General features: G+C 37.9%; 1 protein-coding gene across 1 annotated transcript in view; it reads left to right on the top strand.

Annotated features, from left to right (window-relative positions):
• Nucleotides 1-607: 607 nt before the first annotated feature.
• STX8 (syntaxin 8) overlaps nt 608-16,290 on the top strand; it is a 236,418-nt gene continuing 220,735 nt past the window's right edge. The window contains exons 1-2 of the mRNA XM_084237544.1: nt 608-639; nt 5,237-5,336. Of these exons, the coding sequence (XP_084093670.1) occupies nt 623-639; nt 5,237-5,336 (117 nt within the window). The 5' untranslated portion in view covers nt 608-622. The remainder of the gene's footprint in view (nt 640-5,236; nt 5,337-16,290) is intronic.

Below are 16,290 nucleotides of genomic sequence, written 5' to 3'. Positions count from 1 at the left end.
CTGTACCCCAGTTCGTGTATGCATAAATAAATAAATCTTTTTTTTTTAAAAAGAGCCTGTGACCCATTTTGGTAACTATATAATCAAGCATAATAAATAAATTACATTTAAAAATTAATCAGAGAATTTCCTTGGATGAAGCCGTCTATAAAGTAATAAATAATTAGTATTGGGGCCCCTTGTTTGAAGCGGGATTTTAAAAAAAGTTTTTCAAACTTTAATGAGGTGAAATTCACATATTTTACTTGTGCAGTTATCACCACAACCCCGTCTTTTGTTTGTTGTTTTGGTTTTAAGCAGGATCAAATTTTAATAATTGCTAAGGGTTTTGAGGTGCTCTCATTTTCTGGGAAAATGCTTAGACTTCGTTCAGCAACAATTTCGTTTTAATTGCACCAAAATGTTTGCGTCTCGAAGCTGGAGTAGATTTCTCCAACCGACTGTACTCTAGGTGAGTGCTTTCCTTTTTTAAAATCATAGTTTTGCAGCCCTAATGCAGAATGGCTTTGCAAACTCCAGGTTCCGGGCGCGCACGGGCCGAGGCACGGCGAATGGGCCCCGCCGGCCGCCGTAGTCAGCTGCCGCGAGCAGGAAGTGTCCGAGGAGGGGCGGAGACTGCAGGATGGCACCAGACCCCTGGTGAGCCCCGGGTGAGGGTGACTGCGCGCGCGGAGACCCGGGGGGAGGCCGGGCTTCAGGGAAGCTGGTGGTCGTTAGGCTTTGAAGCTGGAGGCCTTTCTGGTTGAGGGGGGGAGGGGCAACGAGGATCCTTTCCTTGCTGAGGAGCGGGGTGCAGGTGGGTGCCGGGGAACTCAGCTGCATTCCCACTACCTTTGGTCCTCGCAGGGGTGACCCGGGCAGGAGGCCGGGTGGACCTCTGGGAAGCGAGGACTTGTGCCCATCCTCTAACCTTCCTTGCGAGCTGCGTCTCATCTCGGGTATTTCCCGCCCATCCTGGTTGTGGAGTAGGCTGGTGCAGGCTTCCTGGAGCCTGTGAAAGTGAAGTAACCTTTTTTGTGGAATGCCAGTCCATCCCGAGAACCCCTTGTTTCCCAGGAGAGAAATCAAGATTTAGAATCCCTGGTCATCAGCCAGTTAGTAATTAGTTGACTCCAGATCTTGCGGACCCTTCAAAAAACTTGTAGGAATCTCAGTGGGAAATTATGTATTTGTTTATAAGGCGTTTTACTCCCACCAGGTGCGGCAGCAACTTACACGCAGTAAACAGCTGATAAGAGTAATTTATTCAGCAATTAACATCCAAGGACTGAATGGTGAAAGATACAAGTTCTGATCTCCGGGAACATAGTGCTATAGTTTATAGGACTGTTAAGTTCTTGTTGGAGTGTATGTGTTATGTTTTGATTTTTAATATGGTTTATAATTGTTTAAGTTGCAGACAGTCTGGATAATAGGAGAATGGATTGCACGATTAAAGTTAGTCCTGCTTGGCAGCTAGCTTATCTGAGCCAATGGCTTAACTGAATGAACACTAATTTTTTGTCCACCTACTTTTAACAATAACATACTCTTTGAGAGAAAACTTACAAAGTTTTTGCTGAGAAAGAAGAAACCCCAAATCTTTTGAATTCCATCATTTGGAATAATAACCATAATTGATTTCTAAAATGAATTTATGATTTTAATCTGTGCAATATATATACATGCATAATGTATATAGTTCTATAAAATGGGGAATAGTTTTCATTAGTGTTAAATATTTACTGAAAACACACTTTTTTGTGATACATGATAGTAGATTATACAAATGACCATAATTTAATTATTCCCCTCTTTGTAATTTTAGGGTTTTTTTTTTTTAACAAATGCAAAGACTGCCCCTTAGTTCCATCTCATTTCCTAAGCTAACTTCCCCAAAGTAGAACCACTGGGTTCAAGGGGAGGCACATTTTTAAGGCCTTTGGTACTTGCTGAGTCACCCTTCACCTGCTGGAAGCAAACTCCCCCACTTTACACAGCTTTAGAAAATAAAGAGATAAGGGAGAGCTCCCAGGTTATCCATTATTCAGATTGGTGGAGGCTATCACTGAACCCCAAGTCTCTTTCAGTTAAGGTTGACAAAATACTTGTAATTTTTCCTGTTACTTCCAAGGAGTTTGACTCAGTGGCTTTCTCACTTGTTGAAAGTAAACAATGGGGAAAACTCCATTCTACTAGCAAAGTGGGTTGCTGATCAGAAGGGTAGAAAGGATAATGGAATGGGAGTTGAAAAATCTATAAAAAACAGGCTCCACTATGGCTTTGCCTCCGTGCTATCGAAAATCATAGGTCAGTGGTGCTTTACTGCTGAGTAGTATTCTAATATTTAAAACTGGAATATATAAAAATTACTATTTTAATCACATATCAAAGCTCATTGTTTAATAGAAGAAGCATATGATTGTCTCAGTGATTCTTTGCTAAAGTTGATTAACTTTACTGCTAGTGCAACTTATTTGTTGATGATAAACTTTCTGGGAAAAATACAGTTAAGCTTTAATAGTTTTATATTCTGGTTGGTCTTTTATTTTTGCAAACTTTTAATACAAAACAAAGGAATTAGTGGGCCCTGGGGGTTTTTTTTTTGTTATTAAAATTTTTTTTACCACAAAAGGTAAAAAATATAAAGTGATACAGTAAAGTGAGCCCTATATCCTTATCACCCAATTTCTGTAATTATCAACATTTTGCCATTCTTATTTCATCAATGCCCTTTACATCTTTTTTTTTTTTGTATACAAGAACTGGGGTGTAGACCAGAGATGTGGGGGATGAGTGGATTCACCAGAGACAGAGTGGGGAGCAGAACAGGTGATTTACTGAAATACACTGCTAAGGGGAACAGCGGTGGAGACAGGAGAGGTCAGCTGCGCCGTATGGGTTATCACCCTGGCCAGGGATTGAACTCAGACCTTACTGGTGATAGCACTGAGACTTAACCCCTAGGTCACCAGGGAGGCCCCTCTATACCTTTTTATACTGCATATATTTTAAAGTAAATCTTATACATATGTCAGTTGAACTGTACACTCTGATTTGTACTAGAATAGAGGCCTAATTCTGTCAGGATTCTTCTTTGATGCCCCTTATCTTAGTTCTTAGGTCTCCTTCATGGTTTCTTATCCTCTTAGTCACTTGGGCCTGAAAACTGCTCATCTGCTTTTTTCTCATTTGTCATATCAGATTATTCACTGATCTCTTTTGGGATTTTCTTTTAACTATCTCTTTTTTGCTCTCCATTTGTACTGCAGCTCAATCCTTTATAGCCTCATGCCTTACAGTTAGTAAACACTGGTGACTGGTGGTGGTGTTGAGTAGCTGAAAAGTCTTCTGTTGACCTCTTGACATTCTTCCCTCATTCCCAACTATTTATGTAAACGGAGTTCGGATTAGTTTTCCTAAACTAGTAGTTTAGGTGTTGTGTGCTGGATTCCACACTGAGGCTGCTGAGTCCTGTTAGACCAGTGGTTCACACCCTGCTACAGATTGGAATCACCTGGGAGCTTTCAAAACTTATGTTCAGGTCAAATCACATGCCAATGTAACCAGAATGCTTGGGAATGGGAGTCTAGAATTTTTTTTTTTTTTTAAGATTCCCTAGTTATTCCAATATAGGGCAAAGTTTTGGAACCACTGCTCAAAATGAGAACATGAGGATTGGGGGTAAGACCTTTGGGATTTTGTCCTATGCGCCTTTCAGCAGTTCACCTAACCTCTTTAAAGCCTCACTCTGTGTGTAAATGTATCCCCTGCAGATTTAAAATTGTCTTACAAGTCTGACCTTACTGGGCTGGTGTTCAAGACCCTGTAGAAACTAACTTCTAATCCTTTATCATTTTAAACTTTGCCCTCCTGCCCACCTCCATCTCTCAGCAGAACTGCCAGGCACATTTTATTCCTTTTATCTTTGCTGGCTCTTTGAGCCTTTCCCCATGTCTAGAATGTTGGCAAGAGAGGTCTGATTTAACCTTGTGGCTTAGCCCAAGAGGAAACTTGTCAGCCTGAGTGCTTCCAGGTATACCATACATTTGGCAGGAGGTGTATTGTGCCTTATTGATTTTCATATGTGTGGTCTGTGTCACAGCCAGACTTATGCTCTTCTTTTTACAGATGACAGACAGTATGGAGGAGAAAAGGGGAAATGTGGCAAAGCTGGGATCAGGACCCAATTTTCCCTCTTAGTCTCCTTCCTATTTCCTTGACTACTCTTTAGGAACAGACTTTCTGATAGAGAGAAAATGTGTACATATGCTTTAAGTATTTTCTATAAAACACAGGAAAAGAAAGTAAAAAATAAAGGACTATTTGGAATTTGTTGTGAATCCTACAAAGCCCCCAACACTTTTGAGTAACAAATAGAAGATCCATAATTGTTTGGATAATATTCAGGTAAGCTTAGATGCCAAGTGAATGCATGGCCTTTGTTCCCAGGGCATTTTGTTGTGGAATAAACAGCCCTTGCAGTACCTGTTCCTTGAAGCTCTTCTCCAGATAATGTGCCTGGCTGGCTTCCTCACCTTGCCTGCCATCCTGACCTGTGGAGCTTTGTGCTGATCTATTCCATTAACAGCCTTTCCTACTGTCCCTGTACAAAATATTGAAAAGTGCTGTTTGGCCAAATGTCCCAATTTTTGCTTGAAAAAATAAACAATTTCAGGTCTTAAAATCTGCTTTATTTTTCTTCTTAGCACTTATCAACACCTGACATACTCTGTGTGTATTTGTTTTATGCCTTTCTCCCTTCCTTTAGCTCCTGGAAAGCAGGAACTTTGCCCATTTTGTTCACTGCTATCATCTGCAGTGCCTGGAATAGTTCTCAGGGGGCCCTCCATCAACACTGAATGTTTTGTACATGAAGGAATGCAAACACCTTATCACTGCCACAATTGCAGAGTTGTTAAGAGCACAGGCTTTGAGGTAGACAGCCTTGTTTTGCAGCTGGTAGTACCACTTGGGCAAGTCACTGTGCCTCTTGGTGCATGTAAGTTGGAGATGGTAATGGTACCCACCTCCTAGTGTTCTTGTGTGGAGTAAGTGAGATAGTCTCAACTAAAGCACTCAGAAGAGCACCTGGCACAGAGAGAGTACCATTCAACACTTGATGTGGTCGCTATGTGTTACCCTTATCTTCCCTCCCTGTTTCAATCTGTGACTAGAATTAAAAACTCAAACTTAGATAAAGCAGAATTTTTTTTTAAAGACCGTTGAACATTTTTCTCTTATGACTTTGACACAGGTTTACCACATATGATTCTACTTGCCATATCGCACAAGACATTGCTGAGAAAATTCAAGAACGAATTCGGTATGAAAGGAATGGTGAAAATACAGCCAAGGTAAGACCAGGGGAGAATTTATACTTCAAATAATTTGACTTTTGAGAACTGGAAACCCTCCTATTTCTGAAGGTGTGTGTGTAATGACATATATGCTTACATATATTGAATTGACATTATAGGTAACCAGTAAATGTTGATTTATTTTTATTTTTTCTCAAGAGCAACAAACATGAATGCTCTATCAGACTTAAAATTATTACTTATTGATTCTATTAACTTACAAAGTATATTTGTTGCGAAGTTTATTCTCCTATTTATTTATTTATTTCCTAGCACCTACTGCCTTGGCAGAATGACCAGACCTTCTGTTCCCTCCCTTAATCTCCCTTAGTTCCCTCCCTTAGTCTCAGAAACCTGGTTATGGTTATGGTTATCAGTGTCCAATAGTTTATAATTATATTATTTCCGCCTGTTCATACACTTTGATTCCTCATTTTACTCATATGTATCCAATACTTGCCTTTCTCTTTCTGACTTACTTTGCTAATAGTAATTCATTGGGCTCCTTCCATTTATGTTTCATCTTTCCTTACAGCTGGGTAGTATTACATTGTGGTGGACATATCACACTTTCTTTATCCAGTTCTTTATAGTGGACACTTAGATTGCTTCCAGATCCTAGCTATTGTAAATAACGCTGCAATTATTATTGGGGAGCATAGATTTTTTTTGAGTTGATGGTCTCATATTCTTCAGATAGATACCCAAAAGTGGGATTGCTGGATCATGATGCTGTATTTCCATTTTTAGTTTTTTAAGGTGAGGTCAGACTGCTTTCTGAAATGGCTGCACCAGTTTACATTTCCACCAGCAATGTATGAGGATTTTTCTTTCTCTACATCTAATGCATATGTTGTTATAGGTCCTTTTTTTTAAAATAGATTCATTTAGTTATGCATACAAGAGCTGGGGCACAGGCCAGAGATGCGGGGGGTGAGAGGAGTCACCAGAGAGAGTGGGGAACAGATCAGGCAGACTGACTGAAATACACTGCTGAGGGGAGCAGCGGGCGAAACAGGAGAGGTCTGCTTGGCCATGTGGGTTGCTCCCTGGCGGGACGGGGATGGAACTTGTGTTGCAGAGGCTTCAGATTGCTTCATAGTGCAGTGCTTAATCCCTTGTGCCACCAGGGAAGCCCTGTTATAGGTCCTTTTTAATGTATGTTATTCTCATGGTGTGAAATGATACCTCCTTGGAGATAATCAATTGGTGACTTGACAGCTCTATTATTATATATGATGATGAGCATATTTTCATACATATTGGCCTTCTGTGTATCCTCTTTGGTAAATTGTCTTTTCAGATCTGCTATCTATTCTTTTATTGGGCTGCTTGATTTTTGTTCAGTTGAGTATGTCCTTTGTTCTTGGATATTTACCCCTTGTCAGCTGTGTGATGTGTGAATATCTTCTCTCATCCAGTAGGATGTCTTTTAATTTACTAATATTTTCTTTTGCTATGTAGAGGCCTTTTAATTTGAGGCAGCTCCCATTGTTTATTTTTGCTTTCATTTCCCTTGCTGTAGAGGTTGCATTCTTGAAGACATCTCTATTATCGATATTTTGAAGTGTATTGATGATAATTTCTCCTGTGCATTTTATTGTTACTGGTCTTATATCTAAATCTTTAAACCACTTTGAATTTATTTTTGGGCATTGAGTTAGAGTAATTCAACTTCATTCTTTTACATGTGTCTGTTCAGTTTTTCTAGCACCATTTATTAAAGGGACTGAACTTTCTCCATGATTGTGGCTTATTTGTTATAAATTAGATATTGAGAAATATGTGGATTTATTTCTGGGCTCTTTGATTCTGTTTCATTGATTTGTGTGTCTATTTTTATTCCAGTGCCTTATTTAACTCCTGTTGTTTTATAATATAGTTTAAAATTTGATAATGTGATGCCTCCATTTTCTCTTCAGGATTACTTTAGCTGTTGAGGGTCTTTTATGGTTCCATATTAATTTTGGTATTTTTTGTTCTGTCTTCTTGAAGAATATCATTGGAATTTTAACAGGGGTTGCTTATGTGTTGCTTTTTGGCAAAATAGTCATTTTGACTATACTAATTCTCCCCATTCTTGAGCATGGGATCTTTCCACCTCCTTTATGTCTTGTTCTGTATCTTTTAATAGTGTCTTAGTGTTTTTGTTCTTAAGTCCATCACTTCCTTAGTTAGGTTAATTCCTAGGCATTCCAGTCTTTTTGGTATTATTGTAAATGGGATTATTTTCTTGATTTCTTTTTCTCCTTTGTATATAAAAATGCAACAGATTTTTGTATATTAATTTTGTAACCGGCCACTTTACTGTATTAATTTCTTATTTCTAATAGTTTTTTTGGTGGAGTCTTTAGGGTTTTCTATTTATAATATATCATCTGCAAGTAATGATAGTTTTACTTCTTTTCCAGTCTGAGTTCTTTTTATTTCTTGTCTGATGGCTGTAGCTTAAACCTTTAATACCAGATTAAACAGATAGTGGGCATCCTTGCTTTGCTTTTGATCTTGAAGGGAAAGCTTTCAGTTTTTCACTGTTAAGGTAACTATTGGCTGTGGGTTTGTGATTTTAGGCTTTTATTATGTTGAGGTAGGTAACTCTCCCCATCTTATTAGGAATTTTATCATTAATGGGTACTATATGCTATCAAATGCTTTCTTGCATGTATTGAGAGCAGGTGGGTTTTATTCTTTTATTGATGTAGTGTACCGTATTTATTGATTTATGCATGTTAAAACATCTTTTTTTCTCATCCCTGGAATAAATCCCACTTGGTCATGGTATATGATCTTTGTAATGTATTGTTGAATTTGATTTATGTATTGTTGAATTGAGAATTTTTGCATCAACATTCAACAGAGATTTGGCCTATAGTGCTGTCATTGTTTGGTTATGGTATTGGGGTAATGTCATCATAGACTATGTTAGGAAGTATTCCTTCTTGGATTTTTTCAAAAATTTTGAGTAAAGTGGGCATAAATTCTTCTTGAAAGGTTTGGCTAATTTACTTGTAAAGACATCTAATCCTGGGCTTCTGTTTTGGGGGAGAATTGTGATTGTGATTTAATATTTATTATTTCTTTACTTCTACTAACTTTTAGTTGTGCTTGTTCTTTTTCAAATGGTTTAGATGTAATGTTAAATTGTTTATTTGGGATTTTTCTTGCTTCTTGTAAACTTGTATTGCAGTTAATTTCCCTCTTAAAAAACCTTTTTGCTGCGTCCCATAAGTTCTGACAGTTTGTGTCCTTGTTTCATTAGTCTCCAAGCATTTTTAAATTTCTGCTTTAATTTATTCTTTAACCCAGTGGTATGGAGCAGCATGTTGTTTAATCTCCACTTGTTTTAGTTTCTTACCATTTTTATGTAGTTGATTTCTTGCTTTATGGCATTGTGATCGGAAAGAATGCTTGATATGGGCCTCCCTGGTGGCGCAGCGGTTGAGCGCTGGGTTGCAAAGCTGCCCGCAGCCTCTGTGGCGCCGGTTCGATTCCCAGCTACTCCCTGGCCACCCGAGGAGGGTCCGACATGGCACGCAGACCTCTCCTGCCGCCCGCTGCTCCCCTCAGCAGTGTGCTTTGGTCCTTCTGCCTCCTCTGCTCCCTGCTCTGGCTCTGGTGGATTCTCTCACCCTCCCGCGCTTCTGACTGTACCCAGTGCTTGTATAAATAAATAAATTAATTAAAATAAAATAAATCTTTAAAAAAAAAGAATGCTTGATATGATTTTAGTCTTAGTAAGTTGACAATTAACTTGTGTCCCAATATCTATTCTTGAGAATATACCATGAGCACTTGAGAAAAATGTTTTTTATTTTTTTTAAAGATTTATTTATTCATGCATACAAGAACTGGGGTACAGGCCAGATGTGCGGGAGGGTAAGAGGATTCACCAGAGACAGAGTGGGGAGCAGGGTAGGTGGCTTTACTGAAATATACTGCTAAGGGGAGCAGTGGGTGAGACAGGAGAGGTCTGCTGCACCATATGTGGGTTAGCCCCTGACTGGGAATCAAATTCAGGCAGTAGAGGTGATAGTGCTGAGACTTAACCCCTAGGCCACCAGGAAGGCCCCCAGTTATTATTTTTTTAAGTAACATTTTTATGGCTTTCTCTCTTGTCTCCTTATGGGACTCCCTTCCCCCTGTGATATGGAAATTTCTCTTTAAATTATCCCAAATAACTCCTATATATATATTTTTAAAGATTTATTTATTTATACAAGCCTGGGTACAATCAGAAGCGTGGGAAGGTGAGAGAATTCACCAGAGCCAGAGTGGGGAGCAAAACAGGCAGACAGATGAAACACGCTGCTGAGGGGAGCAGTGGGAGACAGGGCGGGTCTGTGCGCCATGTGGGACCCTCGGCCCTCGGCTGGTGGCCGGGGATCGAGCCAGCGCTACAGAAGCTGCGGGCAGCCTCGCAACCCAGCGCTCAACCGCTGCGCCACCGGGGAGGCCCTCCTATATTGCTTTAAATCTTTTCGATGCTTTCTTTTTGCTGGGTTGTTTGTGTGTTTTCTACCACTGTGCGTTCAAGTTGCTGTGTCTCAACTATTCTGGCCCTCTATTGTATTACTCTAGTTTTAGTTATGATATTTTTTAAGTTTATTAATTATGTCTGAAGCATTTTTATATTTCCTCTATTCTTACTGTATTTCTGGCATTTGTTCATCTATTCTTATTTTGACAAGCACGCTTATAGCTGTTACCTTAAGCTCCTCATAAGTTAGGTTACACAGTTCTGTTGGATTGAGACATCACTCAGGGTTTTTTCTCTCTTTTTTTTTTTTTTTTTTGTCATTTGTGGTATGTTCCTCTGTTTTGTTCGTTTTTTGTTTTTGTGGGTTGGGTCAGGGAACTTTCTTTTCTTGTCTGATTCTTTTCTTGAATTGGTTCATTGCTAGAAGCCTCTACCTGTTTAGATGACCTAAGCACTAGTGCCAGGAGTGTGCAAGAGATAGGAACCAGAGCAGCAGGATATATCCGGTGGTTGCTGCTAGTGAGTACCAATGGTTCAAGTCTTCTAAGGTGCTGCTGTGCCTGAGATGGATTGGGGGGTAGGGAATCTACCTATCACCTCCTCCTTTGGGCCAATTCCTTAGTGAATGGTTCCCAAATAATTACTTTCAGCCTGTCAGCTGTCCTTCAGGTCTGGTGTATAGGTTCTGGGACTAGGCAATAGAAGTTTTTTTGTTGTTTGCCTTGCCCTGGGGCACTTGGTTGTGTTGCTAGGACCCAGGTTCTTTAAACTCTGGTTAATGAGGGCATATGCTTAGTTGTTTTCTCAGCTTTGCCCCAGGTGGGGGTGAGGCAGGTGTGAACTATAGAAACTAGCCTTTTCTGTATTGAGACACAGTTGAGCTAAACTACCTCTCCCCACCAGTTTGGACTCTGGCTATTCAGGTCTGATGCCCAAGCTCTAGCCAACAATTCCCACCTCATATAGTCCCTCCCTAGCAGTTGCCAAGACTGTTCACTATCCCCAAGCTCCCCTATTTAGGGTGCAGCATATTTAACTCTCCAGCTCATGTTGCCTAGTTACTAGTGTAGCATCTGCATTTGCAGACTTTGATCTATCAATATGTAACTCCAGCATTCTACCATGGGCCTCTGCAGTCCTACTCCTTTAGTTTTTCCGAGATAAACTCTTTGTCCTGCACACCAATTCTGTGCACCATCCAGCTGCCCCCAGCACACACCCTGATCAATCAGCAATAGCAGAGATGCTTGATAGCAGCCACTCTCCACTTCTTGGGTTGCACTGCCCTGGTAATGCTCCAAACACAATGAAATTGCAGTTTTTCCTGTCCCCTCTGTTTTGTCAGCCCTTTTGATGTGTACAGTAGTCATCAGCTTGTCATCCAATGACCCTTGTCTTTATGTATGATTTGATTGTAAGAGTATGTGGAGGAGGTGAACCCAGTATCTTTATTCTTCTGCAATCTTGACAGACTCGGTTAATAGGTATTTAATAACTGAGACTAAATGAAGCATGGCATCTATTTAATTTTGCCTGTTTAACCTTAAAGGTTTCTAATAATTTTATAGTCTAGTTCAGGGTTGGTACATTTTCCCCCCAGATAGTAAATCTTTATGACTTTGCAGAACAAGAGGCAATGTTCTCAACACTCTGATTATCCATTCTTGCCAAAAAGATAATAGTCTTTTATATTATTATTGAATTTTACATTTAAAAATGTAAAAAAAAGAACATTCATAGTTTGCAGTCTATAAAAAAGGGTGGTAGGGTTTGGCTCAGAAATAGAAATTTTAGGAAATCATTAGTTCATATCAATATTTTTGATTCCAATCCAACACCACAGGTTTTTTCCTAACCTTGCCTATTCCAACTTAAGTGTTTTATTTCTCCCCTAAGTGAGAACCCTGGTTTTTGAAAGCATTGATGTATTTTCTTGTTTAGTCGTTCTTACAGTTTATAGAAATTAGTTGCAGAATTGCTGCACACTTATCTTTACATACACTAAGTAAAATTAGAGTTTGTGTCTTTTTTTTTTTTTTTTTCTTTTACTTAGAAAATCCCATTAAGAATACTGGGGTTATTTCTTCTAAAGTTACTAGGATTGATTACTCTGTTATATTATCTTTTGTTTCTGTTTCTATTCTTTTGAGATTTGCCTTTTTCACTAACCTTAATGATTTAACTTTAAACATGTGAAACATTTACATTGTTCATAAGTCAAAATTAAAGATAAGGGTATTTTCTTGTTTCCGTCTTATTCTTTTCCATTTTTTCTTTGCCTTCCTCTTATAGGTAAAACCTTTTTAATTAGTTTCTGGTTTATTCTTCTACTGCTACTTTTTGTAGAAATAAGCATCTGTGTGTGTTCTTATTTCTCTTCCTTTTACACAGATACTCATTTATATCTTGTTTTTTAATTTAATAATATATCATAAATATTAATTCATTAATTAATATGAATTCATTAAGCTCTCCATATTAATCTCTTAAGCTCTTTTTTGTTCATCCTTAGGGCTGTATGATAGTCTCTTTTGTAGATGTACTATAGTTTATTTAATCTGCCTCCTAAGGATGGATGTTTAGATTGTTTCTCTTTTGCTACTGTGAATAGTGCTACTATAAATAACTTTGTGTTTGCTTATTATTGGTAATAGTAGTAGTGGTAGAAGTAGTAATAGTAATGGTGTGTCTGTTTCTGGGTGTGTCTTTTAAGAAAGAATTCTCAGAACTAAAGCATATGAGATGTTTTGACCTGTTGCCAAATTTTCCTTCATAAGATTGTCAACTCTCGTAGTCCTACCAATAGAGAGTGAGCAATTCTGTTTCTTCATGGGCTGGCCAACACAGGTGTTGACAGTCTTCTGAATTTTTGTCAGTCTGACAAGTAGGGTATTTTATTTCTGTGTATTTTTAAATTTGCATTTTTCATATAAGTAGAGTATATTTTCATATGCTTAAGTGCAATCTATGTATATTATGTGAACTACCTTTCTGTCTTCTGCCCATTTTTCCATTGAGTTATTGGTCTTTTTAATTCTGTACATCTCCTAATATATTAGGGAGATTTGCTCTTTGTGACATGTAATTATGTCTCCTCCTTCATTGTTATTTTTGCTTATGGTATTTTATATCATGTGAGCTTTTTTTTTTATGAAGTTGACTATCAATTTTTTTTTTAAGATTTATTTATTTATTTATACAAGCACTAGGTACAGTCAGAAGCGCGGGAGGGTGAGAGAATTCACCAGATCGGGGAGCAGAGCAGGCAGAAGGACCGAAGTACACTGCTGAGGGGAGCAGCGGGCGGCAGGAGAGGTCTGCGCGCCATACAGGACCCTCCTTCAGTGGCTGGGGCGCAGCCGGGGATCGAACTGGCTCCGCAGAGGCTGCGGGCAGCTTTGCAAACCAGCGCTCAACCGCTGCGCCACCGGGGAGGCCCTTGACTATCAATCTTTAATTACACTTGTGTTTTCACTATTTCCAGGCTATAAAGAAATTCATCCCTATTTCTTTCCAGTAAATGTATGGTTTTGTTTTTTACACTTAGATCTCTGATTGTTTTTTTAACTAGGATTGTCATTCTTGGACAGTTAGATTATTTGTAAGTATAAAAGAATTTTCAGTCTTACTAAATTATTGCCCAAGTCAATGTAGACTTTCTGGATTTAGGTTATATAACATTTTAAGCCACATATATATCATAATTACATCTCTATACGAATTCTGATTGTCTTTGAATGATTTTTAACTCTAGTAGGTGAAGGTATAAAATAGTATTTTTTATAATATACTACTGAACATCATTTCACATATTTATTGTTTGTATTTATTCCTTTATGAATTGCCTGTGTATGTATGTGTCCTTAATCTAACTTATTTTTTAATTGCTAAGTGTTCTTTATATATTAAGTATATGAAGCCGTCATCTGGCATCTCTGGTACAAATACTTTTTGTATTTATTGACTTTTGATTTTATAAATGACATTTTTAAAAACCTATTCATGTTTTAAAAAATTTTATTTGAAATTATCAGTATTTTTGTCATTTCTCATATATGGGGAGGGGAAGGTGATGCTTACAAAGGTGTTTCAGCCCCAGAGATTATATAGATATTTTACCTAATTATCTAAATTTTACTTAAGTTTTTCTTCTCTTTTAAAAAAGTCACATAGAACTCTTTTTTTTTCATTTTTTAATGTTAACATTTATCATTTTTTACATTTTTTTAAACAATATTTGCTTCCCCCACCCCCTCAGATTGAGTCCCTATAGAATCTCCTTCTCCAAGGCACCCTTGCACCATCATCACAGTTCCCTGTATTCCTCCTTCCCTTCCTCTCACCCCTCTCCCTCCTCCTCCCTTGCAGTATGTCTCTGATTTATAATTGTCTGTTTTTGCTTTGTTGTGTTTTGTACTGTTATTATTATTATATTTTTTACACTGATGTCTTACTTGGTTCCCCTATATTCCTGTTATAAGTGAAACCATCGGTATTTTTCTTTTTCCTTCTGGCTCATTTCACTGAGCATAATTCCTTCTAGCTCCATCCATGTTGCTGCGAATGACATGAGTTTATCTTTTTTGATTGCTGAATAATATTCCATTGTGTATATGTACCGCATCTTCTTGATCCAGTCATCTATTTTTGGGCATTTGGGTTGTTTCCAGGTTTTACCTCTTGTAAATAGTGCTGCAATAAACATAGGTGTACAGGTGCTCTTTTGAATCACTGTTTTTGTGTCCTTTGGATAGATCCCTAGGACTGGAATTGCCGGATCATATGGTAGCTCCATTTTTAGTAGACTGAGGAACCTCCAGACAGCTTTCCACAATGGTTGGACCAGTTTGCACTCCCACCAGCAATGTAGTAGGGTTCCTTTTTCGCCGCATCCTCGCCAACATTTGTTGTTGCTTGTTTTTTTGATATGTGCCATTCTTACTGGTGTAAGGTGGTATCTCAGTGTGGTTTTGAGAACTCTTTAAGATATTTGAAGTTTATATTGGTCTATTGTAGGCAATTATTTTTTTTTTACTGGTTGCTAAATTATTAATTCCCTTCTCCTCCAAGGTGTGAAATATCTCATGTTTCATTCATGAATTTTATACAACTGTATTATTTCTGAAGCCTCTGTTCTGCTGCACTAGTAAAGCTGCTTATTACTGGTTTAATAAGCATCACGTTCTTGAAGATTTTTTTATATAGATTCAATATCTGATTGTTTAAGACTCCCTTCATTACCTGTATTTCTGATTTCTCTATATTTTCCTTCATTTAGAGTAGTTGTATATAGATTTATTTCAAAAAATTTTGTGGTGTACCTCAATTACTTCCTACTTTCCAATGAAAGAGAATTTTTGAATAATAATGTAGTATAAATTATTCAAATTTTAAATAAGTATATAGCATAGACTAAACTGGGGTGTGTTTATCATTTTATAATATTGAGCATTTTCTTTTCCTCATTCAGCAGTATTTCCTGCACAGTTATTGTGTGCCAGGCATAAATTTTGTTGATATTGTTAATGACATTTAAAAGTAGAAAACTTCTCCTTAGCTGTTACTTAAATTTAGGAATGTATTTGAATTTTTCACTTTATGATTTGTCATTATACTGTATTTTTTTTTGTTTCTAGTAATCTTTTTTTTTTTTTAAAGAGTTATTTATTTATACAAGCACTGGGTACAAGCACGGGAGGGTGAGAGAATTCACCAGAGCCAGAGGGGAGAGCACCGCAGGCAGATTGACGAAATACACTGTTGAGGGAAGCAGCAGGCGTAGCAGGAGAGGTCTGTTGCGCCATTTGGGACTCTCGCCCGGTGTTGGCCGGGCATTGAACTGGTGCTACAGGGGCTGCGGGGGTGGGGGTGCTGCGGGCAGCTTTGCAACCCAGCGCTCAACCGCTGCACCAACGGGGAGGCCCCTGTTTCTAGTAATCTTACAGTTATTTCTCTTAACTGTTCCAAGTTGATTGTTATCAATCGGTAAATAATAATTTCATCTTCTTAGCCCTTGTATCAATATATTTAACTTGTCTTATTGCATTGGTTAGAACTTAAGACCAAAGTTACATAGTATTGCAGTTAAGGCAGTAGGTTTTCATTCTTAGTTTTCTCTCTTTCTTTATTTTTAATAACTTTTCCCATGATGTATTAATCATATTTATTTTAAATTATTAACACTATTAGCTTTATTATTAAATGTTTTAACTTCTAATTGTTCTTAAATTACTAGGATAAATTCTACCTGTTGGTGGTATATTGTCATTTTTAATGTAATTCTGAGTTTACTAACACCTTTAGAAGACATTTACATTTATAAGCCTTAGGGGAAATTGGCACACACCTTCCTTTTTTTCTTTTATCTCTGTCAGTGCTTGTTACTATGCTTGTATTAGCTTAAAAAATGATTAGATTTAACATCTTTTCCTGTGTTTTGAGGAGCATCTCTTAAATTACAATAATGGGAATTTT

The sequence above is a fragment of the Talpa europaea genome (assembly GCF_964194135.1).
Source record: "Talpa europaea genome assembly, chromosome: 7".
Lineage (NCBI taxonomy): Eukaryota > Metazoa > Chordata > Mammalia > Eulipotyphla > Talpidae > Talpa > Talpa europaea.
Note: the sequence above shows the minus strand (reverse complement) of the source record. Positions and strands in the feature narration are given on the sequence as shown.